Source organism: Microtus pennsylvanicus, chromosome 10 (assembly GCF_037038515.1).
Source record: "Microtus pennsylvanicus isolate mMicPen1 chromosome 10, mMicPen1.hap1, whole genome shotgun sequence".
Classification (NCBI taxonomy): domain Eukaryota; kingdom Metazoa; phylum Chordata; class Mammalia; order Rodentia; family Cricetidae; genus Microtus; species Microtus pennsylvanicus.
The window spans coordinates 5,556,665-5,575,299 of NC_134588.1; the positions used below are offsets into that span (position 1 = coordinate 5,556,665).

General features: G+C 40.1%; 1 protein-coding gene across 1 annotated transcript in view; it reads right to left on the minus strand.

Moving 5' to 3' along the window:
* The window catches only part of Phlpp1 (PH domain and leucine rich repeat protein phosphatase 1), a 216,948-nt gene that overhangs the window by 127,617 nt on the left and 70,696 nt on the right, over positions 1–18,635 (minus strand). The window contains exon 2 of the mRNA XM_075987628.1: positions 257–453. Within this exon, the coding sequence (XP_075843743.1) occupies positions 257–453 (197 nt within the window). The remainder of the gene's footprint in view (positions 1–256; positions 454–18,635) is intronic.

An 18,635-nucleotide genomic window follows, 5' to 3' on the forward strand; every position in this document is an offset into this window, starting at 1 on the left:
GAGTTATGTGCTCAACAAAACAAAAGATGTCTACTTATAATGAGTTTATCATCTGCACTCTAAAATAAAACAATGACCTTCTGTTGATCCACTTTCCCTCATGATCCAATGGTATTGTTATTTTCACAGTTCTAGTAACCAATATCAGGAAGTAGGAGTTCAGACAAGCCAAATACATCTCCCGTTTATTAGAGAAATGGCTGAAACGTCCTTACAAATGCTGAAATACTTTTCAGCATTCTTGTTTTACACTTACTTTCCCACCAATTAGTGGCAGAACATGCATCTTTCCACTCAAGCTGTCTTTCACAGATGATACTATCAAGCACGTCCCACACAGGATAACCTGGCGTCTTGTCCATCGGTTCACTGGCAACTGCATTTTGCCTTTTCGGACATTGTACATTCCTGAGAGCTGAATCCGCTCAGAACTCCCAGTGCTGTGCGGTTTTCCTAAAACGAACACAAGCAAACATGTTACATGTTAGTCTCTAGAAATACGCTTTTATTCCCTCAGCTATATACTAGATCAATTAATTAGGAAACAATAGTTATAGGGAAAAAAAACGAAAATATAACTAAAAGAACATACAGCCAAAACGTCATTGTGGAATTATGGTAATAAGAACAACCACAATTATTCCTCATGTATTTTAGTAACAAGTAAAGCATAACTTTTTTAAAAAAAAATAAAAGGAAAGACTGTTCTAGGTCCTTTCTTATTACCTATCTCATTACAATTTACTATATATTTAACGAGAGATGGATTCGAGATTGATTGTGTGCTAGTCATTAGAAAATTAAGAAGAAAAGATTACAGGCTAAGAGAGAAAATAACATTCAGCATTCCATACTGAATAAAAATAATCAGTCTTACTGGGATTAACTGCCTGTTTTCTCCCCACACTTATTCAATGTATGCTTACTAAAAAGAAGAAATAAAAATTACTGTTCCAATAGGAACATACCACAAGATAAGGGTCTAGTACAGCAATGTTTGTGCTTTCTAGAGAAAGGGGCAGGGGCAGAGAGCAGCACTGACTGTTCTGAAGGTAGTTACTATGTTTGTTTCTACCCAGAAAACCAGGAGCCAGGTGCAGCTTATTGGTAGCTGCATTGTTTTCCCAGATAGACTCTGTTTGCTGTGGCAAGCAGAAGTGCGGGCTCCCTTAAGAAAATGCTCCCTGACCGTTAACTTAGGTAATATTATATCCTTCTGGAGTCTTTGATGGAGTTGAAGACTACACAGATATAGTTATAGTTTTCCTTAGTTATGATAAAAGACAAATTAGATACAAAACTTTAGGTTCACAAAGGTAGATGATAGAATATTTTCTTTAATTTTTGCCTAATACAAATAAACTAAATATTATAACTATGATTCTTTTTTAATACCTACTTTGTTATACATAATTTTACTATGCTAAAGTCAAGTCTTCCTTTTAATTAGTCAGAAAAAAGGAGATGATGTGGGATATCCTTCTGTCTATGTGTTGCTTTTATTGGTTGATAAATAAAGCTGTTTCAACCAATGGCTTAGCAGAGTAAAGCCAGGCAGGATTTCTGAACAGAGATATATAGAGAGAGTAGGTAGAGTCAAGGAGACACCATTTAGCTGCTGAAAGAGTCAGATGCCATGAAGCTGCCCAAGAAACAAGAGGTAACAAACCATGAGTTTCATGGTAAAATAAAAACTAGAAATGGGTTAATTTAAGATATAAGAGCTAGCTAGAAATACACCCGAGCTATGGGCCCCTGTTGTACTAATATAGCTTCTCTGTGACTATTTGGGTCTGGGCAGTCAGGAAACGAATGGGCAGCCTCCATCTTAGTCTGCTTTCTCTTGCTGTCATAAACACAATGGCCAAAAGTAACTTGAGGGGAAAGAGTTTATCTCAGCTTACAGGCCGTTTCCATTGCTGAGGAAAGCCAGGGCATGGGCTCAAGGAAGGAACCTGGAAGGAGCTGATGCAGACGTCATTGAGGAATGCTACTCAGGGGCTTGCGCTCTGGCTGTTGTGTTGAGCATGCTTTCTTATACAGCCCAGGACCACCAGCCCACAGTGAGCAGGCCTCTCCTGTATCAGTCAGTAGCCAAGAAAATGCCTCACAGACATGCTCCAGACCAAGCTGATGGAGAAAACACGCAATTTTGGTTCCCTCTCAAAGTATGTCAAGCTGACAACTAATATCAGCTACCACATGAGTTCAATTTAGGCCTTCTGAATGTGACAGATTCTTTTCAATAGAAGAGACAGTAGGGAACAGATACGATTCCAAGAAAAAAGGAAAATGGTCTAAATCAATACACCGCAACTGATTTCCAAAACCCAGTTTTCTTCACTATAAAATAAAGTAACATTCTCCAACAAAGGATCTGATCAAACACACCCACACCTCCGCACATGTGTGTGATGAAACACACTCACTCCTTCGCACATGTGTGTGATCTAAACACACCCATACCTCTGCACATGTGTGTGATCAAACACACCCATACCTCTGCACATGTGTGTGATCTAAACACACCCATACCTCTGCACATGTGTGATCAAACACACCCACACTTCTGCACATGTGTGATCAAACACTCACTCCTCTGCAAATGCGTGTGATCAAATATACTCACTCCTCCACAAGTGTGATCTAAACACACCCACACCTCGCATGTGTGTGATCTAAACACACACATACCTCTGCACATGTGTGTGATCAAACACACCCACACTTCTGCACATGTGTGTGATCTAAACATGCCCACACCTCCACACATGTGTGTGATCAAACACACTCACTCCTCTGCAAATGTGTGTGATCAAATACACTCACTCCTCTGCAAATGTGTGTGATCAAGTACACTCACTCCTCCGCACGTGTGTGTGATCAAACATGACCACACTTCCGCACATGTATGTCATCTAAACACAGCCACACTTCCACACATGTATGAATGATCTAAACACACTCCACTTCCGTAATGTGTGAATACAAAGCAGTAGATATTTTATTTCCTCACATCACAGAAGCTTCAAGGAAACTTAACAACTATCACATGTATACATATGTGCAAATAACTAAATAATAGAGATGAAGGGGAGACATAAAACAAAAACCAGGGAAGATAAATGAGAGTCTTTCAATTCTCCAAATCCAAATATCTCCTAAACAAGCTCCACAGCAAATCACCAGGCTGACTTAGGCCAGAAAGAACCCTTAAGAGAATGAACAAAGCAACGAAGACTGGATTTTTTTATTCTCTTTATTCTCTAGTAGGAAAATTCCAAAGAGTTTTGGAGCACAGGGCAAGAGAGGTTTGTTCTTGAAAACTCCTGAAGATCCCATGCCCAGTGTTGATCCGTGTGCATTTTGCCCTCTGGCCGCTTCTCCTCCTGGGTGTTCCACCAGCTGCACTCTAGGGAACATGGAGGTCAATGAGGTAATATATGCCTGGGCGGTCACACAAGCACACCCTCCTTTGTGTCAGACTCCCTTATTCTCTGACATCAGAATCATTTAACTATCACTAGTCTTCCAATTGCCAACGTGCTAATAAATACTGATAACACAAAAGAAGGCGATGACTACCAGTTTACAGCGGAGCCAATGGGTACAGACTGGGCTTGAGAAATGCTACACAAGTCCCCTGCAAGACCAAGACATGCTCTCAACTCAGGACATGCTCTGAAAGCAAACTTTTCAAGCTGAAACAGAGGACAACAAAAAATTTTAAATCGCACGTATAGAGTTTCTCTTCTACCTACTTACTTGGCATATGGCAGAACTGACAATCAGAGCTAACAAGGTGGTTCAGCAGGTAAAGGCACTTGCCACTAAACCTGAAGTCCTGAATCCAATCCCTGAGACCAACATTATACAAAGACAGAAAACTCTCACAAGCTGTCTGTCTTCTGATCTCTGCTGCACACACACACACACACGCATAAGATAAATGTAATGTTTTTTAATTGTGTTCTATAATAACCCCCAAGGTCCTTATAGGAAATTACCATGATGTTAAAGGATCTACTTCTTAATGACTTCCTGAACACTCCTCTTCCACATCACAAAGACAGTTTTAAACTTACTTTTATTTCTCATAGTACAGTTGCTGGACTGATAGTGGTGTATAAAATGTTTTCCATAAGTCAAACCTATGCAAAATTCTAGAAGTATATTTTCTTAAGAAAATCTTCCCTTTATTACATAGCTTAAAGCAATATTTCAGAATCACTTGGGTTTCTGTTGCCTATAACAGACCTACAGTTTGGAATCCTGGTAGTCAAAGACCAAATGCTGCTTTCAGCATCACCACCAGAAATTTTGTTTTATGCTAATAAATCTAAGAGGTTTACTACACCTGCAACTCCTCCAAAGTAAGATATTTCCTCCAACAAATGCATTCCTCATATACATGAATTTCAATTTTCTGCTCACTACAAACCAGCTACTTAATGTTTCTATACCACATAAAGCAACTTGAAAAATGCATAAAAGAAAGCTATGAACTCTAGGAGAGGGCTAGAAAGAAGATGCAGTGCTTTAAAAGTATTTGATGGTCTTTCAGAAGACCTGGGTTCAGTTCCCTGCAAATGGCTCACAACTGCCAACAATTCCAGTTCCAGGGGATCTGGCACCATCTCCAGGCCTCACTGGACACTTGCATGTGCATGGGATGCACGCACGCACACACACACACACACACACACACACACACACTAAACACCTTAAAATAGATGCGCATAAACATCAGCTCTGACAGACACTGCAATTGGATTCATGTGATCAACCTCAAGAAAATAAAAAATGGTGATGTTAAGAGCAAGAATCTATCAAATTTCTTCAAATTACATTCTGAACATTTTTAAATTTTGCTATGAACAGTAAATTACTTTGAGAGAATTTAAGTGTTATATCTACCACTTCCAGGGCTCTTCATTCCTTTACATAGACCCGGTCCGTGTGAGATGATCTCATTCTGTCTCGGAGTCTGAGCCATTTCTTGTGGTGCAGATCTGCTAGTACAAAGTCTGTCTGCTTTTATGTACATGAAAACTTTTTGATTTTAATGATATTTCACTGCATGTAGACTTCTAGGTTAACAGCATTCTCTTCAGAATTCTGAAGATGCCCTTCCAGTACCTTCTGTTTCTAAAGTATGCCACCATTCCTCAGTACAGACCATGTCACCTACTGCCTTGCTGCCTCCTGAAGATTTTCTCTTATCAGTAGTTTGAAGCAATTTGTTTTCTCTCTTTAACGCACGGTGTAGGGAGGGCATGCACACAGAAGCTAGAAGACAATCCTGAAGGCAAGACTATGTCCACCCCCTTAGAGATGGGGTTTCTCCCACCTCCCCTCCCAAGCTGGTATTATAGGTACATGTCAACACAACAGCCATTTTTATGTGCATGCCAGGAGTTAGCTCAGGGCCTTGTGCTTTCAAGGCAAGAACTGTAACAGCTGAACATTCCCCCAGCTCTCTGCAGCCTGATATTCGATATGTTATTTCACATTTCGTATACTCAAGACTTAGAACATTTGATATTTATGGTCAAAATTGAGAATTTTGCCAGCTATTACTGCTTCAAATACTTTCTCTGGTATCACAGTTCTCTTTAGGGGCACCATCTGTACAGGTACAAATTACATCTCTTGAAATTGAAACTCAATGACAGTCAGTTCTATCTGCTCTCTATATTGGTTGTGCCAACCACTGTATCTTCAGGCTTACTAATCTTTTGTTCTGCAGTGTTTAAATCTGTTAAAAAAAAACAGTTCTAGTATATCTAGAATATATCAGGTATATCTAAAATAGTATATACAGAATTTAGGATATATAGTATATATAATAGCCCAATTTAGGTACTTGAGCCCACAAAAGTATCTCCTGGCGTGCTAATGCTTCACCTTCAAGAACATATAAAAAGAAAGTGTAGGGGCTGCTTATATTTCCTGGCAGTTAACCCTGTCACTCATACAGCTGCTGTGTCAGTTTAGTTCACTGTTTTGTAAATGGGCCCTTTTTTTTCACATTGCTGATCATTTTTGTTTGAATACCATTCACTGTGAATTCTCCCTGGTGAATGCTAATTTGTGTTTCTACAAATAATGAAGACCTTTTCTAGGGCAGTTATCTGGAAGCTGTTTGTCTTCTTGGAAGTTCGCTTGCAAGACAACAGTCTCAAGTCAATAAGAACACTAGTAAACAGTAGCCTGATGAATCCTTTCCCACTCTGGCTAAGGGGCTGCATGAGTGTCAAGCTTTACCTCTGTCATTCTGGTTAGTGTCTCTCCTCACATGCATCTTCTAACTCAGTGATGGCCATTTGCAGATTTCTAGAATTTACCTCTCCGAGCTCCCCTTTCCTCTCTAACATCCAAGTCCTATAGATGCAGGTTACTTCCTCAAACAACAGAAGTATAAATTTGAGGCCAGTGAAATATCTGCTAAGTACTTTGTAGAGCCTTGTTTTGTTTTATTCTGTGTATACTTATGAGACTTGCAGAAATCAGTTCTGAGGCTCAAACTCAGGTCATCAGACTTGACAGCAAATGCCTTTGCCTACTGAGGCAAGGGCTGGAGAAATGGCTCAGTTGAGTTCCATGACTAAAACCCATGTCGGGCAGCTCAAAGACCCAGGGGATCAGATACCCTTGTCTGAAGGCCTTCATGGACACCTATACATGTCACATAGACTCACATGGATACATGTCACATAGACTGACACAGACACACAAGCACATCCATATATATATATTTGTATATTTCCCCTCCAAATGCTAGAACCTCCTTCCATTCTCCTTCCATGTGGCTTGCTTCTTAAAAAAAAAGAATGGCAGGTTGCTGAGGAATCCCATCAGGACGGGTGAGTGTGTGCTATCCAGGGGCAGACTGTCCCAGAAGAGAGCACAAACCCCCTCCCCCAGCTCCTTCTGCAGGGCTGTCTTTCTTTTGCAGGACCCAGCACCCCCAGCACCCCTCCCCAACCCTGCCCTGCTGTATGCTAGGACCAGTGCTCAAGTACAGTTTTAAGCTCCTAAACTAAGGCGACCCCCCAGAGTGGTGAGTGCCTGCCTACCAGGCAGGCCTCAGGGTCCCCTGTAAGGGAGCCCAGCACCTTCAGCTCTGTCGCCAGGCTTCCTGCGCGCTCCTAGATACCATCCCCCCCTTGCTCCATTCATCCTGTTGGCCCTGGATCATTGGGCTACTGGCGGCCCTGTTTAGTTGCTGAGTAATCCCATTGGGTCGGGAACGGTTCCTACTTCTACACTGAAGAGATATACCCAGAGAGTCAATCACAGCAAAGACCGGACCAAGAGACCAGGCCTCTCGTGGCTCCATTTGAAGGAAGAGATGGGAAGGCGCCAATACAAGAATTCCTCCAACAACCTGAAAGGCAACATGACACCACCAGAAACCAGGGATCCCGAAATAAGAAGAATTGTACACCCTACGCCTGAAGAAATAGAAAAAATCGACTCAAAAGTTAACTAAATGAAAATAATAGAGGACCTTAAACAGGAGGTGAAAAACTGCCATAAACAATTAGAGATTACAAACAAAAAGGTAGAGGAAATGAATAAATCGCTCAAAGACACGCAAGAAAACCAAGAGAAACAAGAAAAAGCAATCAAACAGGTTAGGGAAGCGGTTCAAGACATGAAGAATGAAATGGAAGCAATGAAGAAAGCACAAACCGAGGGAAGAATGGAGATGGAAAATCTGGGTAAACGAACAGGAATGACAGAGACAGGTACTAACAACAGATTACAAGAGATAGAAGAGAGAATATCAGACACTGAAGATACCAAGGAGAAAATAAACACACTGATCAAAGAAAACAGCAAAACCAACAAATTCTCATCACAAAACATTCAGGAAATTTGGGACACAATAAAAAGACCAAACCTAAGAATAATTGGAGTAGAAGAAGGAGAAGAAGTGCAGCTCAACGGTACAGAAAATATACTTAATAAAATTATAGAAGAAAACTTTCCCAACCTGAAGAAAGAGGTACCTATGAAGGTTCAAGAAGCATACAGAACACCAAATAGACTGGATCAAAAGAAAACATCCCCTCGCCATATAATAATCAAAACACAAAATATACAGAATAAAGAAAGAATATTAAGAGCCGCAAAGGAAAAAGGCCAAGTTACTTATAAAGGTAAACCTATCAGACTTACACCTGACTTCTCTATGGAAACCATGAAAGCCAGAAGGTCCTGGATAGATGTACTGCAAAAACTAAGAGATCATGGATGCAAGCTCAGACTACTATATCCAGCCAAGCTTTCGTTCACTATAAATGGAGAAAACAAAATTTTTCAGGATAAAAACAAATTTAAACAATACGTAGCCACAAATCCAGCCTTACAGAAAATTATAGAAGGAAAATCACTAACCAAGGAGTCCAACAATGCCCACAATAACTCAGTCATCTAGAGACCTTTCACCAGCACATCTCAAAGAAGGGAAACACACAAACCCTACTACTAAAAAAGTGACCGGAGTTAACAACCACTGGTCATTAATATCACTTAATGTCAATGGGCTCAACTCACCTATAAAAAGGCACAGACTAAGGGATTAGATACGAAAACAGGATCCAACATTCTGCTGTCTACAAGAAACACACCTCAACCACAAAGACAGGCACCTACTCAGAGTAAAGGGCTGGGAAAAGGCCTATCAAGCAAATGGACCTAAGAAACAAGCAGGTGTGGCCATACTAATTTCTAACAAAGTTGACTTCAAACTTAAATCAATCAGAAGAGATGGAGAGGGACATTTTATACTCATAACAGGAACAATTCATCAGGATGAAGTCTCAATTCTGAATATCTACGCCTCTAATATAAAAGCACCCACGTATGTAAAAGAAACATTACTGAAACTCAAGGCAGCCATCAAACCACACACACTAATAGTAGGAGACTTCAACACTCCTCTCTCACCAATGGACAGGTCAATCAGACAGAAACCTAACAGAGAAATTAGAGAATTAATGGAGGTAATGAAGCAAATGGACTTAACAGACATCTATAGATTATTCCACCCGAACAGGAAAGAATATACCTTCTTCTCTGCAGCTCATGGAACCTTCTCGAAAATTGACCACATACTCGGTAGCAAAGCTAACTTACACAGTTACAAAAAAATATTAGTAACCACGTGCGTCTTATCAGATCACCATGGATTAAAGTTAGAATTCAACAACAATGCTACCCCCAGAAAGCCTACAAACTCATGGAAACTGAACAGTCAACTACTGAACCATACCTGGATTAAGGAAGAAATAAAGAAAGAAATTAAAGTCTTCCTTGAATTCAATGAAAATAAACAAACAACATACTCAAACTTATGGGACACTATGAAAGCAGTGCTAAGAGGAAAGTTCATAGCACTAAGTGCCCACTTAAAGAAAACAGAGAAAGCACATATTGAAGACTTAACAGCCCACCTGAAAGCTCTAGAAAAAAAAGAAGCAGACTCACCTAGGAGGAGTAGAAGATTGGAAATAATCAAACTGAGGGCTGAAATCAACAAAATAGAAACACAGAAAACAATACAAAGAATCAATGAAACAAAAAGCTGGTTCCTGGAGAAAATCAACAAGACTGATGAACCCCTATCCAAACTAATCAAACGGCAGAGAGAGAACACGCAAATTAATAAGATCAGAAATGAAAAGGGGGACATAACCACAAACACAGAGGAAATTCAGAGAGTCATTAGATCTTACTACAAAAGCCTGTATGCCACTAAACTGGAAAATGTAAAAGAAATGGACACTTTTTTAGATAAATACCATTTACCAAAATTAAACCAGGACCAGGTGAACAATCTAAGCACACCTGTAAGTCGCGAAGAATTAGAAGCTGTTATCAAAAACCTCCCTACCAAAAAAAGCCCAGGGCCAGATGGGTTCAATGCGGAATTCTACCAGAACTTCCAAGAAGACCTAATTCCTATACTCCTCAATGTATTCCACAATATAGAAACAGAAGGGTCATTACCAAATTCCTTTTATGAAGCTACAGTTACTCTGATACCAAAACCACACAAAGACTCAACCAGGAAAGAGAATTACAGGCCAATCTCACTCATGAATATCGACGCAAAAATCCTCAACAAAATACTGGCAAACCGAATCCAAGAACACATCCGAAAAATTATACATTATGATCAAATAGGCTTCATTCCTAAGATGCAGGGCTGGTTCAACATACGAAAATCTATCAATGTAATCCAGCATATAAATAAACTGAAAGAAAAAAACCATATGATCATTTCATTAGATGCTGAAAAAGCATTTGACAAAATTCAACATCCATTTATGTTAAAAGTCTTGGAGAGATTAGGGATACAAGGGTCATACCTAAATATAATAAAAGCTATATACAGCAAACCAACAGCTAACATCAAATTAAACGGAGAGAAACTCAAAGCCATCCCGCTTAACTCAGGAACACGACAAGGCTGTCCACTTTCGCCATACCTCTTCAATATAGTGCTGGAAGTTCTAGCAATAGCAATAAGACAACATAAGGGGATCAAGGGGATTCGAATTGGAAAGGAAGAAGTTAAACTTTCGTTATTCGCAGATGATATGATAGTGTACATAAGCGACCCCCAAAACTCCACCAAAGAACTTTTACAGCTGATAAACAGCTTTAGTAATGTGGCAGGATACAAGATCAACTCCAAAAAATCAGTCGCCCTCTTATACACAAAGGATATGGAAGCAGAGAGGGAAATCAGAGAAGCTTCTCCATTCACGATAGCCACAAACAGCATAAAATATCTTGGGGTAAATCTAACCAAGGAAGTGAAAGATCTATTTGACAAGAACTTTAAGGCATTGAAGAAAGAAATTGAGGAGGATACCAAAAAATGGATGGACATCCCTTGCTCTTGGATTGGGAGGATCAACATAGTAAAAATGGCAATTCTACCAAAGGCAATTTATAGATTCAATGCAATCCCCATCAAGATCCCATCAAAATTCTTCACAGATCTGGAGAGGACAATAATCAACTTTATATGGAAAAACAAAAAACCCAGGATAGCCAAAACAATCCTATACAATAAAGGATTGTCTGGAGGCATTACCATCGCTGACTTCAAACTCTATTACAGAGCTACAGTAATGAAAACAGGGTGGTACTGGCATATAAACAGAGAAGTCGACCAATGGAATCGTATAGAACACCCGGATTTAATCCCACAAACCTATGAACACCCGATTTTCGATAAAGGAGCTAAAAGTATACAATGGAAGAAAGAAAGCATCTTCAACAAATGGTGCTGGCACAACTGGATGTCAACCTGTAGAAGAATGAAAATTGACCCATATCTATCACCGTGCACAAAACTCAAGTCCAAATGGATTAAAGACCTCAATATCAGCCCGAAAACACTGAACCTGATAGAAGAGAAATTGGGAAATACCCTACAACAGATGGGCACAGGTGATCGCTTCTTAGGTATAACCCCAGAAGCACAGACATTAAGGGCAACATTGAATAAATGGGACCTACTAAAACTGAGAAGCTTCTGTAAAGCAAAGGACACTGTCACTAAGACACAAAGGCAACCTACTGACTGGGAGAAGATCTTCACCAACCCCACAACAGACAAAGGTCTGATCTCCAAAATATATAGAGAACTCAAGAAACTAGACTTTAAAAGGCTAATTAACCAGTGGGGCACTGAACTGAACAGAGAATTCTCAACAGAGGAAGTTCAAATGGCCAAAAGACACTTAAGGTCGTGCTCAATCTCCTTAGCAATCAGGGAAATGCAAATCAAAACAACTTTGAGATATCATCTTACACCTGTCAGAATGGCTAAAGTCAAAACCACCAAGGATAGCCTTTGCTGGAGAGGCTGTGGAGGAAGGGGTACCCTCATCTATTGCTGGTGGGAAAGCAAACTTGTGCAACCACTGTGGAAGTCAGTGTTTCGGTTTCTCAGGAAATTCGGGATCAACCTACCCCTCGACCCAGCAATACCACTCTTGGGATTTACCCAAGAGATGCTCTATCATATGTCAAAAGCATTTGTTCAACTATGTTCATAGCAGTATTATTTGTAATAGCCAGAACCTGGAAACAACCTAGATGCCCTTCAATGGAACAATGGATGAAGAAAGTATGGAATATATACACATTAGAGTACTACGCTGCGGTAAAAAACAATGACTTCTCGAATTTTGCATGCAAATGGATGGAAATAGAAAACACTATCCTGAGTGAGGTATCCCAGACCCAAAAAGATGAACATGGGATGTACTCACTCATAATTGGTTTCTAGCCATAAATATGGGTCACGGAGTCTACAATAGGCGAATCTAAAGAAGCTAAGTAAGAAGGTGAACCCAAGGAAAAACATATAGTTATCCTCTTGGATAAGGGAAGTAGACAAAATTGCCGGGGAGAAAAGTGGGATGTTGGGGGTGGGGTGGGATGGGGGTAAGGGGAGATGGGGAGAGAAAAGGTAGAAGGAAAGGAGGGGGGACTTGGGGAAACAGGAGGATCGGGATAAAGGAAGGTTGGATAGGGGAGCACGGAACCCCATTTCTTAGTTAAAGGACCCACTTTAGGATGGGCAGGAGACTTGACCCTAGAGGGGCTCCCAAGTTCCCAAGCTGAGGCCCCCAGTTAGTTCCTTGGGCAGCTGAGGATAGGGAACCTGAAATGACCCTATCCTAGAGCAATACTGACGAATATCATGCATATCATCCTAGAACTTTCATCTGGCGATGGATGGAGATAGAGACAGAGACCCACACTGGAACACTGGATAGAGCTCCCAAGGTCCCAAGGAGGAGCAGAAGGAGGGAGAACATGAGCAAAGAAGTCAGGACCACGAGGGGTGCACCCACCCACTGAGACAGTGGAGCTGATCTACTGGGAGCTCACCAAGGCCAGCTGGACTGTTACCAAAAAAAGCATGGGATAAAACTGGACTCTCTGAACATGACGAACAATGAGGGCTGATGAGAAGCCAAGGGCAATGGCACGCGGTTTTGATCCAACACAATGTGCTGGCTTGGTGGGAGCCTAGCCAGTTTGGATGTTCACCTTCCTAGATATGGACGGAGGGGGGAGTACCTAGGACTTACCACAGGGCAGGGAACCCTGACTGCTCTTTGGACTGGAGAGGGAGGGGGAGAAAAGTGGGGGGAAGGGGAGAGGGGTGGGAGGAGGGGGAGAAGAATGGGAGGAGGGGGAGGGAAATGGGAGGCTGGGAGGAGGTGGAAATTTGGTTTTTTTTCCTTCTTTTCTTTATTCTCCTTTTATCAATAAAAAAAAATTAAAAAAAAAAGAATGGCAGAAGCAACAGCAGCAGCTTGTAACCTCCAAAAATGGGTCATAAAAGGCACGGGGCTTTTTTTAGTAAGCCATACTACTTAGTTTCTCTAAGACTTTACAGACAAAATTCTTTAACCTGGCTGCGTTTTCATGAGGACACTCACACAAACTCATGAACGGCCAAAGAGAGGAGGTAGAACTTCTTGCTAGCAGTCAGCTAGGAACTGAGACTCTAAACAACGGCCATGAAGAAATCCTAACACAAATAGATGCTGAAGCTATTATGGAGCCCAAAGAACTGGAGTCCCCGGGGCTACAGTCTGTGTAGTCCCATACGACTGCCAGCTTTACAACAGAGCCTAAGTCAGAACACTCAGCAAGCTCACACTTGAGCTCCCGGCTCAAAGAAAGTATGAAAAACTAAAGGGATTCTGAGCCACCAAGTTAAGAACAGTGACTAGTATAACCTTACATACTGGTTTCACTTAGTTCTGTTTACTGAGCATAGTGAAAATTTAATAGCTTTGTATTTCTCTAAAAGGATCTAAAAAAAATGTTTCTAAAACTTTGTATAAATTAGTTTAACTGAAAAGTTTTTTCCAAAGAGTAAAAATGGCACATTAGGCTGTCAAAACAATTTCCAAATGTTATGAGACTATACGGCTTCATGTCAAAGCAGAACAAAAAAACTTAGACTATCTGAGAACGATGTAGTTAACAGAGAAATCAATATGGCCCTGGGATGAGTGACAGTGCTCAATGCTCTCACTCCAACCGCTCTCTTTTGAGCTTAAGCACTGATGAGCTATAAAGTGTGTTCTTACTGGACTCAAATCCTTAAATCCTTTTTGACTACTTCTGTGATAGAAAGAATGAATTTAATCACTTGTCTAGGACCATTTCAAGAGCCAGCAAACAGACAGAAATGACCCTGTATCAGACTAAAGACCTGAGCCCTAAACCCCATCTGGTAATTTTGTCTCTGACCAAGACACTAATGCCACAATGACAGCCCTGCCCAGAGCTCTGAAACAAGCTTAAGTCTGGTTGCTCTAAACTAATGAAAATGACAACCAGCCACGTACTAGATTGGGAAAGGGTTACTTTATGCATCAAGTTATTTGCCCAGTAACTCTTACTTCTTCCTGATGGCTATTCAGTGTGATTAGGGTTATTTAGAGCTCTCAAACTGCTACAGACTCTTAATCCTAGAAAATACTAGCAGGTTAATTCACTTTACAATACTCATTAAGGAATTCCAGAAAATGTGTACTATCCCCCAATGGCCTTAATGATTCAATGAACACAGAACTAAAGTAATTTAAATGTTATTGCTTCTTTCTATCCATTGGCTTTAAAACTGCTATAAATCAAAGAGAACCAAACAACAAAAAGCTTCCACTTCTCAATATTTTTCCGGTAGGACTGAGCATCATTCCACATATTCTAAGAACATAAAAAAGGAAGGAAAAATAAGAGCTTTAACAGAAAATCCAGCTCTAGCCCAGACATGCTATCATAATGGAAGTAGATTCAACTTTGCTGACACCAATATTTGCATTTAAATAAGACATGTAAAGAACTGTTTAAAGAAAATACCCTAAAAAGGAAGGGAAAGAGGATGAAGTCCATATGGTCTTCTGGTGAAAACTTTGGTATTTCTACTTAAAACACATTCTAATTTTATTTATCACTCTATATTGTCCTTTTTGCTCCCAACTACCTTTTAAAATATGCTTTTTCCATAAGGAAAAGAAAGAGTCACTAACAATCATCAAAAGCAAGTGTGCACTCCACATCCAACAGCATAGCAGATGCAAACAACCACAGCCTCTATGCGATGACGACCATGGGTCTTGCCCTGCTTGATGTCATAGAGCCCTATGGAATAGTCACTCCAGCCTAGGGTACTGATTTAATTCCTTGTGAGACACATTCGCAAGTCAAACCCTTTTCTAACCACTTACGTCCATTCTTCCTGTATTTTGGAGTCCTCCTAGTCTAACCCATCCCTAGGCTTATACATTCCAACATAGTCAAAATACAGGTACATCTTTTTCCTTATGTGCAGGCTCAGACTCACTAAGTGTTCTGCACGTTACCTATCAGAGAAATGAAAATACTAATCTGTTTAGGTCAAAGAAAGCCAATTCCCAACTATGCATCAAATTAGTCAAACAATAAAACCAGCTGAAATTTGGGGAAAGGAGAAAATGAGTGTCTCTAAGTCAATCTTCATACTCTCCAATAATGCTCAGTTTATACAAATAAATAAAACACTGTCAAGAATTATCAGCCCAATTATTTCAAGCTTCTCTTCTAGAAACATTCTAGAAGGATTTTGTTACTACATTAGTATGTTAGAAGCATGTTATGAACAAATATGGATATAAATTCATAAAGTAGAAATAAGTCCAAAAAAGTAATAGAAATCATAGCAGAAAAAATAGTCAGGTAAGAGTTTTGCTAGAGGAATAACAATCTATTAGTTTTAGCATCCTTGGAAATTAGCAAGCAAACTCAGGCACTAAAATTTACTGACCACAGAAAGAAGCATTTGGTAGCTCAGACTACAAATAAAGTGACAGGCACAGAATCTCTACAGAGACATGAAATTACAGGCACCGTAAAACCTTACATTAAAAATTTTAAAGCCAAGTCTTCATTTTCACTATGATTTATAAAGGCAATATGATATTCTAAGGGTTTTTCTTCTGAACTCATACTTTCAATCCTAAGTTATAGAGAGAAATTCTCTCTATAAATCATAAAATGTCACTATTCAAAATAACACAGAAGACTTTCAGAAACGATTAGAATACACATAGGAAAAATAAGTTTTGCTTCGAAAATTACAAATACTATGTGAGGAAAAACAGACTTATTTTATATGAATGCACAAAAGTCACAATGTGCTGTTCTGCCATAGACTGCCTAAATTTTTAACAATTCGATTTTTAAATCCTGAACATACACGCCCTCTTTTGTACTCCAGCGGGTTCAAACAATTCTTGGCATTCTTCAGCTAGTGGAAGCCTAACTCTAGTCTTCCTCTATGACTTGACATCACCACCTCCTTGGCTCATATCTCTACATTATTTTCTTCTAAAGGTGTCTTGTTGGATTCAGGGTCTAATCTAATCAATAATGGTCCCATCTTAACTAATTACAGCATATTGAGGCTCCAACAGGATAATAATTTTTGGAATAACCATTGACTGTACAACTGACCTCTGATCTACAGAAATCTAATTTTCTTGATATTTTTTAATTAGAAAATTAAGCATTTACTACCTTTGGCCATTATTATAATACTTTTTCAGTATAATGCTGTTGAAGGTGTTTACAAAACCTAAAATCACCTAATACCAAGCAATTAACCCAACAGAGCCCAATATTGCAAGGCACAATATATTGTTTTGACTTCAAAATACTAAAGGCAAATGACACCAAAATGAATGTATCACCTTCTGATCATCCTATCTGCAGATCCAAGCAAATAAAGGCACACGAATCCTGTAAGCATGTAGGGAGGGTTTTCTTTGGGGAAGGGGGTGCAGGAGGACAATAACTTAGCACAAAGTCCAGTCAGTCTATCAGCAAACAGTCAATGTGAACACCTCATGCTAATGTAAACCTGGCTTATTTAACTATTTTAAGAAAAGCTCTTAGCAATTGAAAAGAACTTCAAAACCACAAAGATCTTGTAAACAATCATAATCTTACAGATTCAACGTATCTTATCACCTTCTCACGACTAAGAGAGCTAGCATCCACCATTAAATCTAAAGTAGATGGTAAACTACAAGTCCACTTACTATGCAGAAGACCTCCATGACTACTATAAAACAATGAACATGCAATATGTTTTAAATGAACAGTTAATATAAAAAGTAAAAACACAATTAAAAAATAATTGCCACAACATTCAAGTAGCTGTGACACGCTGATAACGCCAGTAAAGTAATAAAATGACTTCAATGTATTGAAGGTGACACTGTGGGATTATCAACGCTACATACACAAAAGCAGAAGAGTCAACCCCACATCTCAGCCTCACACCTACAACAAATCTCCGACAGAGCCGGAATCTAACAGCCATTATGTAGCTATGCTTTCCTCTCACTTATGCTCCCTTGTTTCCATTCCCCAAGTCACTGTGCCAGCTATCCACATCCATTAACACCTGGCCCTAACAGGCAGAATCTATGAATATGAATTCATACATAAGCAGGGTCTTTGCATATGTGACTAAATTAAGATAGATTTTTATTAGATTAAAACAGCTTCTAATCCAATGACTATAGTCTATAAAAAGAGAAACTTGGAACACACGGAGATGGAAAAGGGCAAGTGAGAAATGGAGGTAGGGGCTAGAGTTGTGGCTTAGTGAAATGAGCACTTACCAAACATGTGCAAGGTCCTGGGGCCAATCTCCAGCATGGGGAGAGCAGAAACAGGCAAGGACATTGACTGGGAGCAGAGGCAGAAGAGCAATAAGGAGAGGCAGAGAGCAAACATGGAGTGGAGACCCAAGAACAGCAGGGCTCACGGAGGACAGGGTGTGAATCCCTGGGGGAAGGACCAGCATCTAGAGCAGCAAGAAGAGAGAGGGGGTACCCACCCTGTCAGAGCATGGGGGCCAGGGCTTGCCAGGGCTAGTATGGAGTTTGGAACTTCCCATCCTGGGAAATAAAAAAACACTTAAGGAGGACTGTGAATTTGAGGTGAGCTTCAGATCAGCACGGGTTTCATGGCCAGACACTGTCAAAAACGGAGAGAGAAAGGGAGAATGTAAGAGAACAGATGAGAGGGAAAAGGAAAAGAGGAGCAGAGATTACGGGGTGGCATATGCAAAGCAAAGATCACTGATAACTGCAAGCAACCAGAAGCTAGGGAACCTTAGGAGGAAGTCAGTCACTGGCGCTGCCCTCTTAACGGGTGTTTTGTCCACAGCCTTGCTTTTTCTCATTTGCTTATGAGCTACCATGAGGTAAGATGCTTTGCTGCAGTGCACACACTTCCATGACACTGTATCACTGCAGCCCCAGAAACAATGAAGCCAAAGGAATCAGGACTGCAACCATGGCCATAACAAATCTTTCACTTTTAAGTGGATTTTCTCAAGTATTTTGTCATGGCAACAATAACCTAGCATAACTGTCTTGTCACCAATAACTTCAATAATACCTAAAAATTAACTTGAATAAAGAAAGCTCAATTCATGTATTCATCTTGTACTAAACCGGACAGTAAGAGCCACTTCATAAAAGTTTCAGAGAAAAGCTGACAGTGTTAAGAGTAAGTGGCATATT